The sequence below is a fragment of the Sitophilus oryzae genome, unplaced genomic scaffold, assembly GCF_002938485.1.
Source record: "Sitophilus oryzae breed Bouriz unplaced genomic scaffold, Soryzae_2.0 scaffold_465_pilon_pilon, whole genome shotgun sequence".
NCBI classification, from domain to species: domain Eukaryota; kingdom Metazoa; phylum Arthropoda; class Insecta; order Coleoptera; family Curculionidae; genus Sitophilus; species Sitophilus oryzae.
In genome coordinates this window covers 3,869,416-3,888,909 of record NW_022147046.1, presented here as the reverse complement: position 1 = coordinate 3,888,909, position 19,494 = coordinate 3,869,416, and the positions used below count along the sequence as shown (strand labels likewise).

The 19,494-nt window shown below is 31.7% G+C and overlaps 1 protein-coding gene across 1 annotated transcript; it reads left to right on the top strand.

Annotated features, from left to right (window-relative positions):
* The first annotated feature begins 3,750 nt into the window (after positions 1–3,750).
* LOC115885908 (uncharacterized protein K02A2.6-like) lies at positions 3,751–4,404 on the top strand. Its single transcript, XM_030904935.1, has one exon. It carries the CDS (start codon positions 3,751–3,753, stop codon positions 4,402–4,404), a length of 654 nt encoding a protein of 217 aa, XP_030760795.1.
* The last annotated feature ends 15,090 nt before the right edge of the window (positions 4,405–19,494 follow it).

The window sequence follows — 19,494 nt, the reverse complement described above, 5'->3', positions numbered from 1 at the left end:
CGCATCATATTTCTGGCATAGTAGAACACCAAGTTGTAACCACATATCGCAAAAGGTATTTCTTCCCGCGTAAGCCAATGTTCACTAAACATTAGAATCCCTGGCTTGTGAGCTAATCTGTTAATTACAATTTCAGTTTCTGAGATTTTATTCCTTAAGCACTGTATGTTTTGATGCATGACGTAAAGTGACGTGTTCTCTGGCAATTTCGGTTCGGATTTCACTGGTTGCTATATGTAATGAGTTCTAGCTCTGATTCTTTCTTGTGCTCTTTGGTAACAAATACATTTTTTATCAAAAACATTATGTCTATAGTCCACATCCATTTTTAATACCTCACATGCATATCTGCAGTTTGTGCATTCTTCATTTGTCGATTTGCAGTCAGTTGTTTTGTGCTGCCCGTTGCACAATGGACAAACAACATGCTGCTGACGACAGTGGACAGCTTTATGTCCATATTTCCAGCACTTATAGCAACGCATTATATTAATATATTCATATAGGGATAAAGAATCCCAATCAATAAAAACTCTCTTACAATTTATAAAAGAGTTAAAGGCATCAGCTGAAACTTCAACAACAACATTATGCAGTTTTTTTCCATGCGGAAGATATTTCCTAATTATCTTAATTTGGGGATTTTCTATGGAAGAAATACAACTTTGACTTTCTATCTTCTTGACGAAGTTGTCCATTCCATCCTGTAAGTGTGTTTCCCGTACGCCACAAATGACAATTTTCGGATTTGCTGTTTGGGCCACCTGGACTGTATACTCCTCGGCGAGCTCAGCGTTTGCTACGGTTTGCAGTTTTTTCAACGATTCCTCATCGTTGCATTCAATAAGTACACTGCCTTGACCAATTTGTTTACATTTTTTTACTTCAACAGATATATCGGAAGGTTTTATTTTTTGTGCCAATTCATTTTTTGTTGTACTGCTGTTTTGGTTTACATTCTTGGGTTTTATTATAATTGGCGGAAATTTATTGCTTTTAACTGCACTAGAATATAAAAGACTAGTGGTTTCCGCTGCAGAATTACACTCCAGTTTTTCCAGAATTTTGCTTGTATTGTTCTTTGTCTCTTTAGATTGACTTTCCAACACTTCGATTCGTTTAACAATGTCTAATTTCGTTTCTATCAGTGTCACGCACTCATCACAATACCAATAAACATTTCGACACTCACTGAGCAATTTTTGAAATTGATCCTTTAACTGTACACAGTGTAAATGACTACTACAACTGCATAGTTTACACGTAACTAACTTCGTATTAACAATAAAGTTGTCGGAGCAACGAGTACACACGTGTGTACCCGCTGAAGCCATATCGAACACCGAACATTCGATGACGAAATAAAACGAGCAAAACTCTTACACTATGGTGGAAGTGAGCTCCAAGATTTGTTCTACATACTACCTGGCGCGAATGTCGATAAAACCGCCGAAAATAATGTATACAACATTGCAGTTGAAAAATTCAAGGAGTATTTTCTCCCAAAACGAAGCACTGCTTACGAACGACATGTATTCTTTGGACTCTGCCAAAACACTGGGGAACTAGTAGAGCAATTCGCATATCGTTTAAGGAAACAGGCAAGCAAATGTAATTTTACACATGATGTAGATGAGTATATTCGAGACCAAATAACATCAAAAACGAACAATGAAAAGTTACAAGTGTTCATTTTGAAGCATGACGAACTCCCACTTCATGAAGTATTAAGCCATGCGAAAGCACTTGAGGCCATTTCAACACATAAACAAGCATTTCAAAAAGCAACTGAGAACATTTTTAAAATGGAGACTAGCAAGAAAACATTTAAAACCGAATGTTACCGTTGTGGAAAAAATTCGCACCAAGGAACGGACTTAATTTGCCCAGCGCGGAAACAAAAGTGTAACAAATGTAACTTACTGGGTCATTATGCCAACCAGTGTCGTACCAGAAACCCAAAACGCCAACACAGTGGTCCATCATGGGAATACTCAGGCAGCAAGAAGCAGAGATTTAACAATCAAAGACATGAGACCATCCGAGCCATCGATGAAGAAGACAACAATTTATGACTACGAAATGACACCATTCCTTGCGGAGTTGGAGGTATTGTCATCCAGATGTGCATCGACACCGGCTCTAACAAAAACATTATTGGAGATACAACATGGCAATTTTTAAACAAAATGAATGCAGAAATCTCTAACTTCGAACCAAATTCTGACATCATCTTCAAAGCCTATGGATCAAATGCACCTCTACAAGCAATGGGGTATTTCTCAGCGACCCTCAACATCTGTAAGGTTAGCTCTCATGAAAAATTCTATATAATAAAAGGGGGTAAAATATCACTCATCGGGAAGGAAACTGCAATAAAATTAGGTCTTTTGAAACTTAATTCAGCTATTAACAGCATAACCAATGATGGCAAACTAACAAAATTAGCAGCAATAAAGGGTATAGAAGTCGATATACCAATAGACAAAAATATCCAGCCAGTAAGTCAACCACTCAGACGCACACCAATCCCCCTCGAAGAAGCAGTGGATAAAAAGCTAGACGCACTATTGGAAAGTGATGTAATTGAACCTGTCAAAAATCAAACGGGCTGGGTATCCCCCATGGTCATCATCTGCAAACCGAACAAAGATATACGAATATGCATCGACATGCGACGAGCTAATAAAGCAGTGCTTAGAGAAAAATACCCAATGCCCACAATTGAAGACCTACTATCCAAACTCAAGAACTGTACGATTTTCTCTAGTTTGGACATTAAACAAGCATTCCACCAAATAATGATTAAACCCGAATCTCGACACATAACAACCTTCATCACAAGCAGAGGACTATACAGATACAAACGTCTTATGTTTGGTATTTCCTGTGCTCCTGAGATTTTCCAAAAGACAATAGAACAAATACTTAAGGATTGTGATGGATTCTTTGTGTACATCGACGACATCTTAATTTATGCAGAAAACGAAGAACAGCACGATGAAAGGTTAAAATCCATCAGAAACAAGTTATCAGAATACAACGTCGTTTTAAATGAAAATAAATGCAAAATAAGAATGCCTGAAATAGAATTTTTAGGCCACAGGATATCCAGAAGTGGAGTCAAACCAGCCTTGGCAAAAATAGATGCGGTACAACGGTTCAGAAACCCAACATCCGTGGAAGAAGTCCGCAGCTTCTTAGGCCTTATAAATTACGTTTCAAGATTCGTTCCTGACGTAGCCACTAAAACACATCCACTCAGACAAATCATCAAGAATAACAAATTTAGCTGGGAATCACCTCAAGAATCTGCCTTCAGGAACTTAAAAGAAATCCTAACAAACGACTCAGTCCTCGGATTTTATTCTGTGAATGATCCAACATTCGTCATTGCCGATGCAAGTTCAGTTGGTCTTTGAGCCGTATTGTGCCAACAGTCTGCAGATGGCCCCAGAATCATTGCGTATGGACACCGTAGCCTCTCGGAAAGAGAACAAAAATACCATATAACCGAAAAAGAGGCTATGGCACTAGTATGGGCAGTGGAGCACTTCCATAAATATTTATTTGGGAAAACATTCGATCTGATAACTGACCACAAGCCTTTAGAATTTATGTTTTCTCCTAAAAACACCCTCTGTGCAAGAGTCGAACGCTGGATTTTACGCATACAAGCCTATGATTTCAACATAGTTTATAAACCAGGAAAGATGAACATCGCCGATCCTCTATAGCGTCTGCCTATAAATGAAAAAAAATCCATCGGGCCTATTTGAAGACGGCATCGAACATCTAGTTAACCAGATATCTGCCACCACCAACACAAGTACTATTCCTGCTGTAACCATAAACGAAGTAAACGATCAGTCAAAAACCGATGCAGAAATTCAAATGATCAAGAAATGCTTAGACGATGACAAGTTCTGGGAATCTGAAAAAGTAATACAAGCTTACAAACCGTTCAAAACAGAATATTGTTTTCATGAAAATATACTTCTACGGGGCACCAAAATTGTAATGCCAACGGCCTTACGTAGCAAAGTATTGTCACTAAGTCATGAAGGACACCCAGGAAGAGATAATATGAAACGCTTACTACGAGCCTATGCATGGTGGCCAAAAATAGACGTTGATGTCACCGAATATGTAAAACAGTGCCATGGGTGTGCTTTAGTCACCGTAACGAACATACCGGAACCCCTTAAGATGAGAAGTTTCCCTACTACCCCCTGGAATGATATAGCCATCGACTTCTGTGGGCCAATGCCTAATAATATCTACCTGTTAGTAATCATTGACTATTATAGTCGATTCAAAGAAGTGATTGCCATGGAAAAAATCACCTCGAGGATACACAATAGAACAACTTCGGAAGTTGTTTTCTCTCCTAGGACTACCTAAGACTATAACAGCTGATAATGGCCGACAGTTTATCAGCAATGAATTTAAATGTTTTTGTAAGGAACATGGAATTACATTATATTCAACCCCACCATACTGGCCGCAAGCAAATGGACTGGTCGAAAGACAAAACAATTCAATACTAAAAAGGCTCCGCATAAATGCAAGTACCCCAGGAAGTGATTGGCAAAAGGACCTTCACACCCTGCAACTGGCGTCTCTCCAGCGCAACTTCTTTTTGGTCGCGCTACTCGAACAAAAATACCATCCATCGGTGAACAAATAATTCAACACCCAGACCACTGTGAAGTGCATGATAACGACACAAAGTTCAAATCTAAAACAAAAGAATATGCTGACAAAAGGCGACGAGCAAAGACATCGGATATAAACGAAGGAGACACAGTTCTAGTAAGAGCAGAGAGAATGGAAAACAAATTTAGTACACCCTATAAAAATGAACTATACGAGGTGATCAATAAACACCAAGGCGATGTTACCTTAAAATCAAATACAACAGGCAATACAATACGGCAAAACATCGCACATTTAGAACTCTACGCTCCCAAGTTATTGACGTCCCCCACCAGTGAAGAAGATGCCCAAGACGAAAGAATTTCTCCACATCCACCAACATCGTCCAACAGTGAAGAAGAAGCCCAAAATGAAAGCACTTCCCCACAAGGTCTACCTCTACCAAAGCTAAAGATTAAACTTGGCCCAGAACCTTCATGCACGCTGATGGATCAATAAATCTCGAAAGCAAAGGAGAGGATGTAGCAGTATCATAGATGATACTGGGAACAGCGGCAACGCCGCGATCACCGGCGAGTTCGGGGGGATCAGCTGACGTGCCGGCGATCGATAGTTAGTAGAAATAAGAAACTTGTTTTTGAATGTTTAATATTTTGTTATTGTATTAAGTTAATTAATTGTTCATTATATTTGTTTAAACTCGACTTGTGAAGATTCATTTCTACATGTATCTCCACCATTTCATAAAATTCTCTCTTTTTTTGGTGATTTTCTGTTTTTAAAATTTTAGTTTTATTAAAATCGAATGTATGATTTTCTGTTGACACATGATTTGTGAGGGCGGTTACATTTTTTTATCATACTTGTGCCCTTTCAGTCTATTTTCTAACCATTGAGAAGTTTGTCCTATGTAAACTTGGGCGCAGTTCGAACATGGAATTTCATATATAACATTGCTTCGTTTGTTTAACGGTGTTACAGATTTTAGTTTAGAGAAATTATTAGCTAACAAGTTATGTGCTTTATAACAAATCGTTATATTATACTTTTTATGTAACCCTTGTAATTGTTGAGACAACCCATTTACGAAGGGGAGCGCAATATATCGTGTATCTTTTTTAATGTTTTTATTTTCTATTTGATTTTGATTGTTTTTTGTGTTTAAGAATTTTTGGAGTCTATCTTTGAATATTTTGTTTATTAGTTTTTGTAGATGGTTATTTTCTTTTAATGCATTTTTTGCTTTTTTTATTGCAGCATCTCTATATTCTGGGTCGGATAGACCAAAAGAAAAAATTAGGTATATAGAAGAAAAATTTAATGCCTATAATAAACATATTCAATTTACGTCAGAAATAGAGAACGATAAAAAAATTAACTTCTTAGATATTACTTTACATCATACCAATCAAACCATAAAAACCGAATGGTATACAAAGAAAACTTGGTCCTCAAGATATCTCAATTTTTATCTAACCATCCAGCTAACCAAAAGATCGGTGATAATTGGCTTGGCGGACAGATTAATTCGTCTATCCGACCAGAATATAGAGATGCTGCAATAAAAAAAGCAAAAAATGCATTAAAAGAAAATAACCATCCACAAAAACTAATAAACAAAATATTCAAAGATAGACTCCAAAAATTCTTAAACACAAAAAACAATCAAAATCAAATAGAAAATAAAAAGATTAAAAAAGATATACGATATATTGCGCTCCCCTTCGTAAATGGGTTGTCTCAACAATTACAAGGGTTACATAAAAAGTATAATATAACGATTTGTTATAAAGCACATAACTTGTTAGCTAATAATTTCTCTAAACTAAAATCTGTAACACCGTTAAACAAACGAAGCAATGTTATATATGAAATTCCATGTTCGAACTGCGCCCAAGTTTACATAGGACAAACTTCTCAATGGTTAGAAAATAGACTGAAAGGGCACAAGTATTATAAAAAAATGTAACCGCCCTCACAAATCATGTGTCAACAGAAAATCATACATTCGATTTTAATAAAACTAAAATTTTAAAAACAGAAAATCACCAAAAAAAGAGAGAATTTTATGAAATGGTGGAGATACAAAAAAACAAAAACGCGGTAAATGATAAAAAAAGACCTAAAAATCTAAGCAAAATATATCTGTCGATCCTCTAACGCACTAAGAACAGTAGACATCGGGTATTGAAACGATAAATACGTACGTGCTCTATAGTAAAGTGTAATGTCCAAAAACAATTAAAAACAATAGTAATATGTGTTATTGTGTTGTCCAGTTTAACAAATTTTAACTCTGTAAGAATCTACGTTCAAGGTAAGACCTTTTAGTTTGACATTCTATCTTATTGATTTTAACTGACTGTTTTTATGTACTTAAAGAGGCTTGAAAAAGACATATACTGTCGAAACGTCGTCACAAAATAAAAAAATAATGAACAAAATCTAGAAACATCTTTGCAACCCCAACGACCTAAAGCCAAGAGTGAAAACAAAAAAATATATAGTATACAGGTCAAAGAAACGAAACAAAAAATTTTGATAAATATTGATACAGGGTGTGTTATTAAAATAAGACATTTTTATTTTTATTATTATTTTTTTAAGTACTTACGATGCCACTGGATAAACAACTGGTTTATTATCAATAACCATTTATATCCAATTATCAATTAATAATCGATTTAAGTTTTCAGATAGCTTCCATAATAATTAGGATACGATACAAAAAAGAAAATAAAATTTTCAATTTATTTTTTTTTATTTAAAAATTTTTTTTAGTTTATATATATAATATATATATATATATATAATATATATAATATATATATATATATATATAATATATATATATATATATATATATATATATATATATATATATATATATATATATATATATATATATATATATATATATATATATATTTAAAAGTTTTATAAGTTTGCTAATACAAATGAATAAAGTGAGTTACAAAATAATTTAAAAACCCAGTTTTTAATGGAATCTGAAATATAATTTTCATTCGTTTTATTGAGGAATATTTTAAAAATATTCGAAATAGTTATTTAAAACAATCACTATTAACTTGAAAAATATGCTCTAAACAAAGATTTATAAAACTATAACGAACTAAAAGTCAACATCTTCGACAAAACCACCAAAATTTCTAATGCATGTTTAAATGCAACAACCAGGAACAGAGTATAATCTCCCGATTTCTTTCTATCAAAAATAAAGTTTATTAAACCCGTCCACGAACATTAGAAGAATTGAAAACTCGAATAAGACAAGAATGTGAACAAATTTCTAGACAAGAATTACGAAAAGTTTGCTTAAGAAATAGGAAAATTTATGAAAAATGCATTAGAAATTATGGTGGTTTGGTCGAAGATGTTGACTTTTAGTTCGTTATAGTTTTATAAATCTTTGTTTAGAGCAAATTTTTCAAAGTTAATAGTGATCGTTTTAAATATCTAATTATTTGGATTTTTTGAAATATTCCTCATTAAATTAAAACGAAAAAAATTAAAACGAATAAAAATCATATTTTAGATTCCATTGAAAACTGGGGTTTTAAATTATTTTGTAACTCATTTTATTCATTGGTATTAGCAAACTTAAAAAACAATTTTTTAAAGTAAACAAAATAAATTGAAAATATTTAGTTTTTTTGTGTATCGTATCTTATGATTATTATTATGGAAGCTATCTGAAAACTTAAATCGATTAATTGATAATTGAATATAATTGGTTATTGATAATAAACCAGTTGTTTATCCAGTGGCGTCGTAAGTACTTAAAAATAATAATAAAAATAAAAATGTTTTATTATTTATCAAAATTAGAACTTAAGTATCTTGGGTAAGGAGGATTCAATATAATTTATCAGATTTGAAATAAATACTGTCCTAAGGGTAGTTTACACTTAACTCGAAAAATATCGAACCCCATTAAAACGTACGTCTATGAGGTTTTTTTACCCTGGGCTAAATGTACGTCTTATGGCCATACAGCCTCCTGCCAAGAATGAAAAAGATCGCCCAACAAACAACCAAGATATTGGCTTGTATCCATCTTAAGTGGGACACCCTGTATATGTATACTATTATATTAAAGAATATACGAATTATAATAGCAACAGAACAATAATTAGCACAGAAATAATGTAGAAAATTTTCATTTATAAAACAAAACAAAAATATCGACATAAAATCGTATTTACTAAGAAGTGGGTCCCAGGTAGGACAATTTACTGCGTCCGCAAGGGCCTACTGTGGTTTATTTCTACAAACTTTAAAATTTAATATTCACCCTCAAGACCCAACCTTTTAATATAGGTTGTTACAGGTAGGATGATAGGTTACCAATATCTGATAAATCTAGCATGGTTTTTCCAAATAATTGTAACCTGGTCCTGCTCCCAGCGGGACAGGTACACATATCGTGCTTTATTGTTTTATCACCTTGCATACAGAGTAGGCATTGGTATCTTTCATCAGCCCCGTCCTCTGCAGGTGTGATCTCAGCTCGTACTGGTATCGACATGTGAAAAATATTACACATTTTTATTTATACTTTCTATTATACGTATTATTTTTCATAAAAAAAATGTAAATTATATGTATATTTTTTATTTTGTTTTATTAGTTTTCTTGTTTTCTTTCTAAAATATATTTTATTAATAAATTATTAATGAAGTATAGGTATTCCGTTTTCTAATATGTCGGTTTTATTTAGAAAATACGGTCATCATAGTCAAAGAAATTATGCACAATTAAAAAAAAATAAAAATTAGAAGAGAAAGTAGATTTCAAGAACTATTAATATCTGTTGTTTTTTTTAAATATAGGATATAAACTTGATTGACACTTAACTTGTACATTGAATTATTACATGTTGAATACAATCTTAATATCTGTGTTATCTATAGCTTTATTTTTGTTCTTTTTATTAAACTGTTAGCCATCGAACTAAAATATTTCCATTTATTCCTGTTTCTAAAAACTTTTAAAAACAATGTTAAATATGCTGGGTTAAATATGAGACAGTCGCAAAACAGACGTTTAAAGGCCCTGCTATCGTTTATATTAGTTGCTGAATTAAAGATGAGAGTAGACGGATAGAAATTAAACACAGAAATCTTTCTTATTAGTAGATCTCAAATAAAAAAATCTAAACTAATACACCTACCTATCAATCAAAATACAGTAGAATTACACCGCCGCAAAACATTTATATAGTAAAAGTATAAAACAAATATATTAAATTAAAAATTAAGAAAAACATGTAGTTAATAAATGACATTAAAAATATTTGTAGCAGAGTCAGTAATGTCACTTACAGAGTGGAACAAAAAAAAAATACAGATATACCAATTAACAAACTAAACATTTTTCAAAATTTACTGAAAGAGCAAACATCTCGCCAGTCTTAAAACTCCCACCTTGCAAATTTGATAGTGGTAATTTTAAAATAATGTATTTTTTAAAAATATTATTTATCTCAGTAACAACAGTTACCTACAGTTTTGATCAATATGAAAACCTTTAGCTGCGTTACGTCTCCCTTACTAACTAACGTTGCAGCGTTACATATTTTTTGTGTATATTTGTTTGGTTTCTATACATTTTTTTGTTAGTTTATGAGTTATGACTACAATTTAAAAATATACATGCTATTAAGTTGTCTCATATTTACCCGTACCTTGTCTCATTATTATCATATATATGTGTGTCTTATATTTACCCCTCCAAAAATAGCTTCTCATACCAATGGGACGTAATTTAAACGGATATGCCTTTCTAGACCATATACCGTAAACTATCTACGCACGCGACTACAAGAATGGCTTGCTACTTCATACTGGTGTAACCCGACAAAAGTTTGGTAGTCAGTATCAAAAGGTTTAAACCTCAAAATGAGATAATTTTGTAATTTCAGTTTTCGCATAATTCTGTGTGTGATGAAAAACTGTAAACAAATTATCGGGATGATATATTAACAATAACTGTTAAATGTTCCTAACAAGAAAACTGACTGAATATAAGTTTTCGTTGCTAATATAAACATCAGTGATAAAATATATATTTTTGCGGACGACACTGCTTCACTTGGAGCAACAAGGACGTCACGGCACTTCATAGGATTATATCAAATGACTTAATTACTATTAAATCTTGGTGCGATTCGAACTTCCTGAGTCTCAACATGTCTAAAATTAAAGCTTAGTCGTATAAAAACTCGCTGCAGCCTTTTGTACTTAACAACACCACCACTGACATCGTAAAATCTGTAAAGTTTTTAGGGCTTGTTGTAGTCAATTCTCTAAAATGGGACGTGCATATCGACGCTTTGTCAAAAAAAATAAGCTCTGCCTGTTTTGCACTAAGATCTGTTTCTAAGGAGCTTAACTTGTCAGTGGCTAGAACTGTTATTTTGAGGCACCTCAGGTATGCCCTTCCATTCTGGGGTACGTGTTGTGCGATGCAATTTGACCGTATTTTCAAGCTCCAGAAGAGAGCTGTTCGATATTCACTGGGACTAAACAGCAGAACTCATTGTCAGGACTTTTTTAAAAAATTAAAAATATTAACTCTTCGTTCCTTATTTACATTTGAATCCGTTTGCTTAATACGTAAGCATGTATCAGCTTCTCAAGAAAGTCCATGTCACACTTATCCACTCAGGAACGCGGAGCAAGATCTTTATCTACCCATCCCACGCTCAGAGTTAGTTAAAAGTTCAATATTATACAACTCGAAAAAAATGCACAATCACCTGCCATTTGAAATCAAATCCATATCATCATTTTCTTCACTTCGCAAAACATTGAAATCTTATTTACTAGACAAGTTTTTCTACGCCGTAAATGATTTATATTTTGATAATCAAATTTGATCTTGTAAACACTGGTCTAATGTTTGCTATTACTATATTTACTATAAACTTTCTAAATATTTTTGAATCCTATTTTTATTTTTTTATTCTTTGAAATTGTAAAGTTTATAAATGTATATTTTAAACAATAAGACTGACAATGTAATTTGTATACTTGTTTTGTATCCTCCTTTGTTTGTTTACTTGTTTTGTTACTTTGTTACCTTGTTTGTATTTTATGTACTTTACATCCATCTGTCTTTGTCTACAAATTGTAAATTTTTTTGACAATAAAGGCATTTATTTATTTTATTTATTTATTTATTTCAGTAGTTTTATCTGAATGTCTCATTTTCTACCTAAATATCATTTTTACCCCACTTGACCTTACCTAACTGTCTCTAAAAACGATCTATCGACGAGGAAATTTGAAATTTAAACACTACGAATTTTCGAAGTTCTGGGAAGAGACTGGATTTCGGGGAGAGACTGGATTTATAAAGATAAACTCTTTCGGAACAGACTTTCCAAGTATTACGATCGCACCGATTCTCTCATCGAAAATCTTTTGTTTAAAGTAATTAAAATTTTAATCGCACCTCCAGAGATTTCTCCGAGGAAAAGGGCCGGAGTCCCTCTTTAAGCCTCTACTCTATTCAAGGTTTCGATTGTTTGCCGGATGAAGTCGTAAGTTAAAGTAAATAGACGACTAAAACGAGCTTGGAAATTGATAAGTTTGTTGTCAAAAGAATACGCAGAATTAGATCAACTTCGTTTTGTCTAATTATAGATAATTTTTTCAATTCATATATTCAAAATTATCGGAACGGCGATAGAGCTTTAATCTTCTTCTTTCAATGCCTTGCTCTATAAAAAGCGTTGGCTTGTGATGTATGCCATCAGTGTTCACAAGTTAGCCTAAGAGCTGACGACATATTTATAGAACATATTTTAAGCAAGCTACAATAACTAAAAATGTATAGTTTATTAACTGGTGAACCCAGAATCCTAAGTCTGGTTGGGGGATTGGGGGTATTTCGCTACTGCGCAACCCATAACATTTGCCAAAAAAATAAATCCAAAAAATATACTTTAGGCAACTTGAAATTTGTTTATTCTTAAATTTTAGCATCTATTTAACCTAGAAATAAGTATGCCAGACTTTTTTTTCGGGTTTAAAGTGTAATCAGACCATTCCAGATATGTTTAATTATTATACCTGGAAAACATACTTTAAGCATTCTAAAATTTTTACAGCGGGTTTATTAGATGATATTAAAAAATATGTGTTAATTGCCAGACGAATTCAATGGGATTTAATACTTGCCAGACGCGAATAAAGATTTTAAATGAGCGCGATAAGAAAGTCTTATGAGTATCTATAAGCGCGAGAAAGATAGTTTATTGAGACCCGTCGGCAGCCGATGCGGCTGACGTAACAGTATTTTGGAGTACCTCAAATTTTCATAAAAACAATTTTTTATGATTTATATGAGTATCTATAAGCGCGAGAAAGATTATTGAGACCTGGTCGGCAGCCGATGCGGCTGACGTAACAGCATTTTGGAGTCGTAAAAACTTAAAAAAAAACTAACTAATATTGAATAAATAAAAAGAAACATTTTTTAATAAAAATGTATGATTGAAATCCTTTCAATAAGAAGACTTTTTTATTTAAGTATTTTGTATCTGAAAGAATAAAAAGACGAATAATTATTTAAAAATTAGCCTAATATAAAATAGATTTTTTTCAAACGTCACAAAAGTATAGTTATTATTATACCTTTGTGACATTACATTATTATTAATTTTTGCGACCTAATTGACAATATAAAAAAGTCATTTTAACGCCTAAGCATAAAAGTAAATCACTTTTACTTACTTTTCAATCTATTTAGAAAGATTAACAATGGTACTTTAATAAAATTCCAGAATACTTATTTTTTTAGCACTGTACATAGTACCCTTTTGTCGGGACAACGTTTTCTGGTAAAACCACTTCTTTAAATTTTAAACCATGTTGTTGGCGCACTTTTAAAAATTCTTTACATTTGTGTAGTCTGCCTTCATTAAAAACAATAACTTTGTCACTAGTAACTTTTTACAAACTACACAACTTAAATATTTTTTATCCATTGTGATTTAGTAGTTAGTAGCGAAATTAGTAGTTACTAAAATATTTATTTGCAGTAATTATTTTAAACTATTTACACTATGCACGTCAATATTTAATTTATAAATACATATTTGTACATGGTAACTTAATTCCAACAAAATAATCTCTGAATTAAAAGCCTGCAAATAATTAAAATGAAACCGAAAAAAAATTGTTTTTATGAAAATTTGAAGTACTCCAAAATACTGTTACGTCAGCCGCATCGGCTCATCATCGCCTGCCGACGCGACGGGTCTCAATAAACTATCTTTCTCGCGCTTATAGATACTTATAAGACTTTTTGTCGCGCTCATTTAAAATCTTTATTCGCGTCTGGCAAATATTAAATCCCATTGAATTCGTCCGGCAATTAACACATATTTTTTTAATATCATCTACTAAACACGCTGTAAAAATTTTAGAATGCCTAAAGTATGTTTTCCAGGTATAATAATTAAACATATTTGGAATGGTCTGGTTACACTTTAAACCCGAAAAAAAAGTCTGCCACACTTATTTCTAGGTTAAATAGATGCTAAAATTTAAGAATAAACAAATTTCAAGTTGCCTAAAGAATGTTTTTTGGATTTATTTTTTTGCAAATGTTATGGGTTGCGCAGTAGCGAAATACCCCCAACCCCCAGCCAGACTTAGGATTCTGGGTTCACAAGTTATTAAACTTTTTTTTTTTTTTGTTATTCTAACTTGCCTAAAATATGTTCTCTGAATATGTCGCCAGCTCTCCGGCTAAGTACACGGGACCTACAGTTTATAGCCGAATCTAAATGACACTACTTTTTAAAATATTTACATTTTTATTTTTAGAATTTTCACAAATTATACTTCCAACACTTTTAGAATAATTGCATAATACATTTTTCGTATATTCGCTGTTTAAACCCATTAAACCTGTGTATTTTTATATGCTAGTTTTTTACGATATTCTCCGATGGTGGCAGCACCGGCGGAGAATGCACCAAGCCTATCCGATGCCAGCGATCCCAATTACCGTTCTAAAAGGGTAAAAATTTTTTTGTTGGAACAAACATAATATGTTTGAGACACTGATCAGGCCATGACCAAGGTTAAACGTCAGTGACCCAGAAAAATCAATAATATTTAGCTACAAAAAAGTTATTGCGTTTTTTGTAAAACGAAATTGTTTTCTGTACGTCCAAAGGAAATAATGAAAGATTCTTAACTTTCTTTTACTTCTTTGCTGAGTTAAATCGACATAAAGGAATACTTTATTGCTTTTACGTAGGATTAAAAGTACGTGTGGGTAGAATCGTGTTGTTTACTGTTCAGCTGGATAAAATGTATAATTATTATTAATATGGATAAATAATATTTATAATTTATTACATCGTTGTCCTCAAGAAGTATTACTTTAATTTAAATTTCGATTAACATAGCAAAAACAACCTAAACTAATGATATATAGGGTGAGTTAAATAAGTGCAAATATTGTTAGGGTTAGGGTTTCCACCCCAGAAACACCAGTCCATGAAGTTTTTTTCGCGAAGAAAAAATTTTCAAAATTTGGAATTGGTTTATTGTTTTAGAGACTTGGCTGTTGACTGATATATCTACTTGGGAAGGCAATCATAATTGTATACAACTATGATATATTTTATTTTTAAGTTGTATATATATATATATATATATATATATATATATATATATATATATATATATATATATATATATATATATATATATATATATATATATATATATATATATATATATAATCTCTGTTATTACCTTGGTTAGGGCATTAAATGGTATGCAACATTGCCACTTCCTAAATGATCTATAATATTCATCGGAGAAAATACAATTAACAAGTAACAATTGCTGAAAAGTGGTGAAAAATTCAAAAAAGGTGTGAATGAAATACCCTGTATTATAAAGTGCAGAAATACTAGTTGTGCCATCATGATTAATTTATCTATATCAATATTCACATAATGAATAACTCCAGAATAAAACACATCCCTTTAACCGGTTTTAAGTATAATTAGAAATAGCGAAAATAATATTCTACTTCTTATGGGTTTGGTAGTAGCCATACATTATTATATATCTACATAATACCTCTAACAACGAACACATAAAACGCCTGGTTTAAGTGTAATAAATTGTTTTTGCTCGATTTTAAGCGTCTTACCTTGTCAGTACAAATCAATCTCTATCCAATGTTTATTTATATATATATATATATATATATATATATATATATATATATATATATATATATATATATATATATATATATATATATATATATATATATATAAGAAATTAAACCGTGGGAAAATTTGGTTTGGACACGCAGTTCTAAAAAGTTTTCGAAAAATATACAGTGAAATTTAAAAGAAAATACACGATTTTCAACATATATTTTTGCAAAAAAAACTCATAGACATGTTCCTGGGGTCAAAATATACCACCCCTGAAAATATTTGCACTTATTTAAGACTCATCCTGTATATATGATGTATACCATGATAGATTTCTATCATGATATACATCCATCTCAAAATATTAAAGGCTCAGCCCCATCTATTTCCTAGATTAATTTGAGTTTAATTTAGATTTCGAGGCACTATATGGTTAAAATCAACGAGAAAACGTCAGAGACTACAAACACATGTTCTCCTAATTAATGCAAAATTACCTAGTTTAAACAAATTAAATCTAAATCATCTAAAAGTGCATAATTGGCTTAATTTAAGCTAAATTATAATCACTAATAAATAGTTTGTCTATATAAATATCTTCCAAATCGTGATTAAATAGCACAACATTGTGTATAATAACTAAATAAATTAAAAAGCATTTCGTATTTAGAAAAATGCCTATCATAATAAGAAGAATTATGAGTATGTTTATAAACGTTAAAGATAAAGTACATCTTGTATGTTTCGCAATAAAAATGCATACTTCGCTCTTTTATCTTTTCCGCCTCCGTAAATAAATCTTCCGCTAAAACGTTGGGATATAGACAGAACAAAAAAAAACAACACAGATGGATGTAAAACTTTTATATTTTTGTTAGTTTAAAACGTCCTGTTACTGGGCACGATTTTCAGCAGCAGTAATCCTGTTAAAAGGATACGTACAGCAGACACAGTTTATTTTTCAAAGCAATTTTTCCTGAGGGCAGCATATTTTTATATTTTTTTGCAGTTTCATTCGTTTTTCTTTTTAATCTTTTAGAACTCTCTCTTTTAAAAGTGCCCTTTCCTATTTTGCAATATTATTATAGCTCTGAGCGTAAATAGAAAATAAATAGTTTCCTTTACATTTTCAGATATAAATATAAAATGTATAATTACATACCCCATGTGAATACGTAGTATTATTATCATCAATCAAGAAATGGAGCGTCGATATATCATATCGTGTTTATTGATAAAATAAACAAGCAATTCATAAAATGACAGACAAGATATTTTATGTTATCTGAGCTACTGATACATTAACCTTATCTAACTTTATCAAATAATATAAATAGTACTTTAGATAATAGAATTTGGTAACATACGGTTGTACTTGATTAATATTTATTACTTTTATTTCACCAATTAAATATGGAATATATTATATGTATATAATTTGTATTCTAGAAAAAATACACAACCAAAGGTGTCCCAGTTAATGATGGTTAAATCTTTCGCTTATGATATTATTAATTTAGCTTGAGTTTTTTCATCTAAATGAGGAATACAATATTAATTAACACTTATTATAATTGTTACTATTGTAGTAATATTTTTTAACTATTAGATTAATATAAAAAAGCTTGCAATTTCTTTGTATTTACTACTATAATTATTATAAATAATGTTGTTATTGCCGTTTAAAGCTAGTAATTATTTAATATAAAATTTTCGAACCTCTGTATAAGGTAGTATAATTTTTAGTATTGCAACACAATATCTGATCAATAAATAATCTTCAGTATATATTTAGTATTATAGTTATTTACAGTACAAGTGTGTTTATGAACATGATTGTAACAACGAGTGTGAACGATTAGAACGACGAGGTCGTAGACCGAGTCGTTCTAATCACACGAGTGTTGTAATCATGTTTAAACGCACGTGTCATGTACAACGTTTTATCTACAACCGAAAAATAAGACAATGCTGTTCTAATTTTCGTTTATTAGTCGCCCACCTTTAACACATTTAATTATGACATTTGTCACATTTTTTTCTGAAAAGTCAGTTTGCCCTGGTAAGTAAACGCGAGCACTTTTTGCCCAGAAAAATCATTTTAAAAATTACGATGAGCGATTCCGAAAGTCTCCCTTCAGATGTAGAAGTTGCCGCAGTACGTGCCACGGAAACATTATTGCCGGAAAAGTTAATATATTTAGATGTTCGTAGTTGTTTTTCATTATTATAAAAACTAGTTGTGTTATGAATCTCATAACGTAACTGAAATACTAAAAAAATAGTGATGTAAAAACGTTATAACTAAACGGTTGTAGATAAAAATCTTTAATCTACGACAATGTCATTATGACACATTTAATATTGTCATTTGGATGTCATTATGGCTCTCATAATAGCACTAGTGCTATTATGAAAATTTATGTCCAGTGTTTTGGAAGACTTAGGAACAATACTATTTTATACGGCATTTTCCCTAAAGTATTAATGCCAACGGGTTGCTTAATACATTTTCCATTTCTGTACCCCACAAAAAATCGACTATGCTCTGTGTTGCTTGGCCGCATAGCTTTTGTTATAAAAAAAACGTTATAAAAAATCTCGTGATATCTTTGTTTTCGTAAATGGAATAATGACATGAATGCATTGTCCTTCATCTTTAACATTTTGCAGCTGCAGATTTGTCAATTCGATACGCCGGCAGGCTCCCGCAAGTCCCACTATCAATGAAACTTTTGTCAGGAAATAAGTTTTATCATCGGCTTCCAAGAAAAAACGAGTTATGTCTTCTTTTCTTAAAATTTGCGATTTTTTGACCGAAATCCTTCCGATTTTCTTTTTAGAAATGCAATGGACGTACTTACTAATATGTAATGTAAATGGACGTACTTATAATATCTGTATTTTTCTTCACTGATATAACTGAACGTAGCATGGAATAATATACCCAAAGTGATGAAGCCTTCCTATGTTTTGAGAGATGTTCAAAATATGCCAGGGGAACCTTTTCGTTACTACTATTCTTGATTCCTTTTCCTTTACACCAATCTTCAAGTTTTATATAGGCTTGCTCGTACATTTGTCTTGATTTTTCGGGAAGTAAGGAATCGACAACGTTTTGTGCAATGCCTTCAATATCCGAAGGGACACTTTCAGAATCAGAATCACCCATATTAATATTATATTTTTGCTTTTTGCTAAAACTGAACGTTTAACACAAAATTGAACATCAATAATTGAGTTGTCAAAGTCAAAATGGAAACAATCAACAAACACGGTTACCACGGCGTCGACTAATAGGGGCACCTGATAATTTTGAATTTTAATTTTTATGAGGATATCTCTGATATTTTAAATTAAATCAAATATCTTTGGATCGTCCCTCGTGTCGCGTCGTAGATTGAATTTTGAATGATACACGTTTGATACGAACTTTTTAATGAAACTTGTGTAACTAACGTTACACTTGTTTCATTATGATTTTCGTATCGAACTTGTATCATTAATAACTTTAATACCCTTGGAGAAATGAAGCCTTAAATTTTTTACTGCAATTTCACAAAATTGAAAATATTTCAGAAACGGTAAGATTTTAGTGTGATAAAAATCCTAAT

Bases quoted from the DNA above. Each gene is read 5' to 3' on its own strand.
- LOC115885908 (XM_030904935.1), top strand. From the start codon at position 3,751: ATGAAAAAAAATCCATCGGGCCTATTTGAAGACGGCATCGAACATCTA.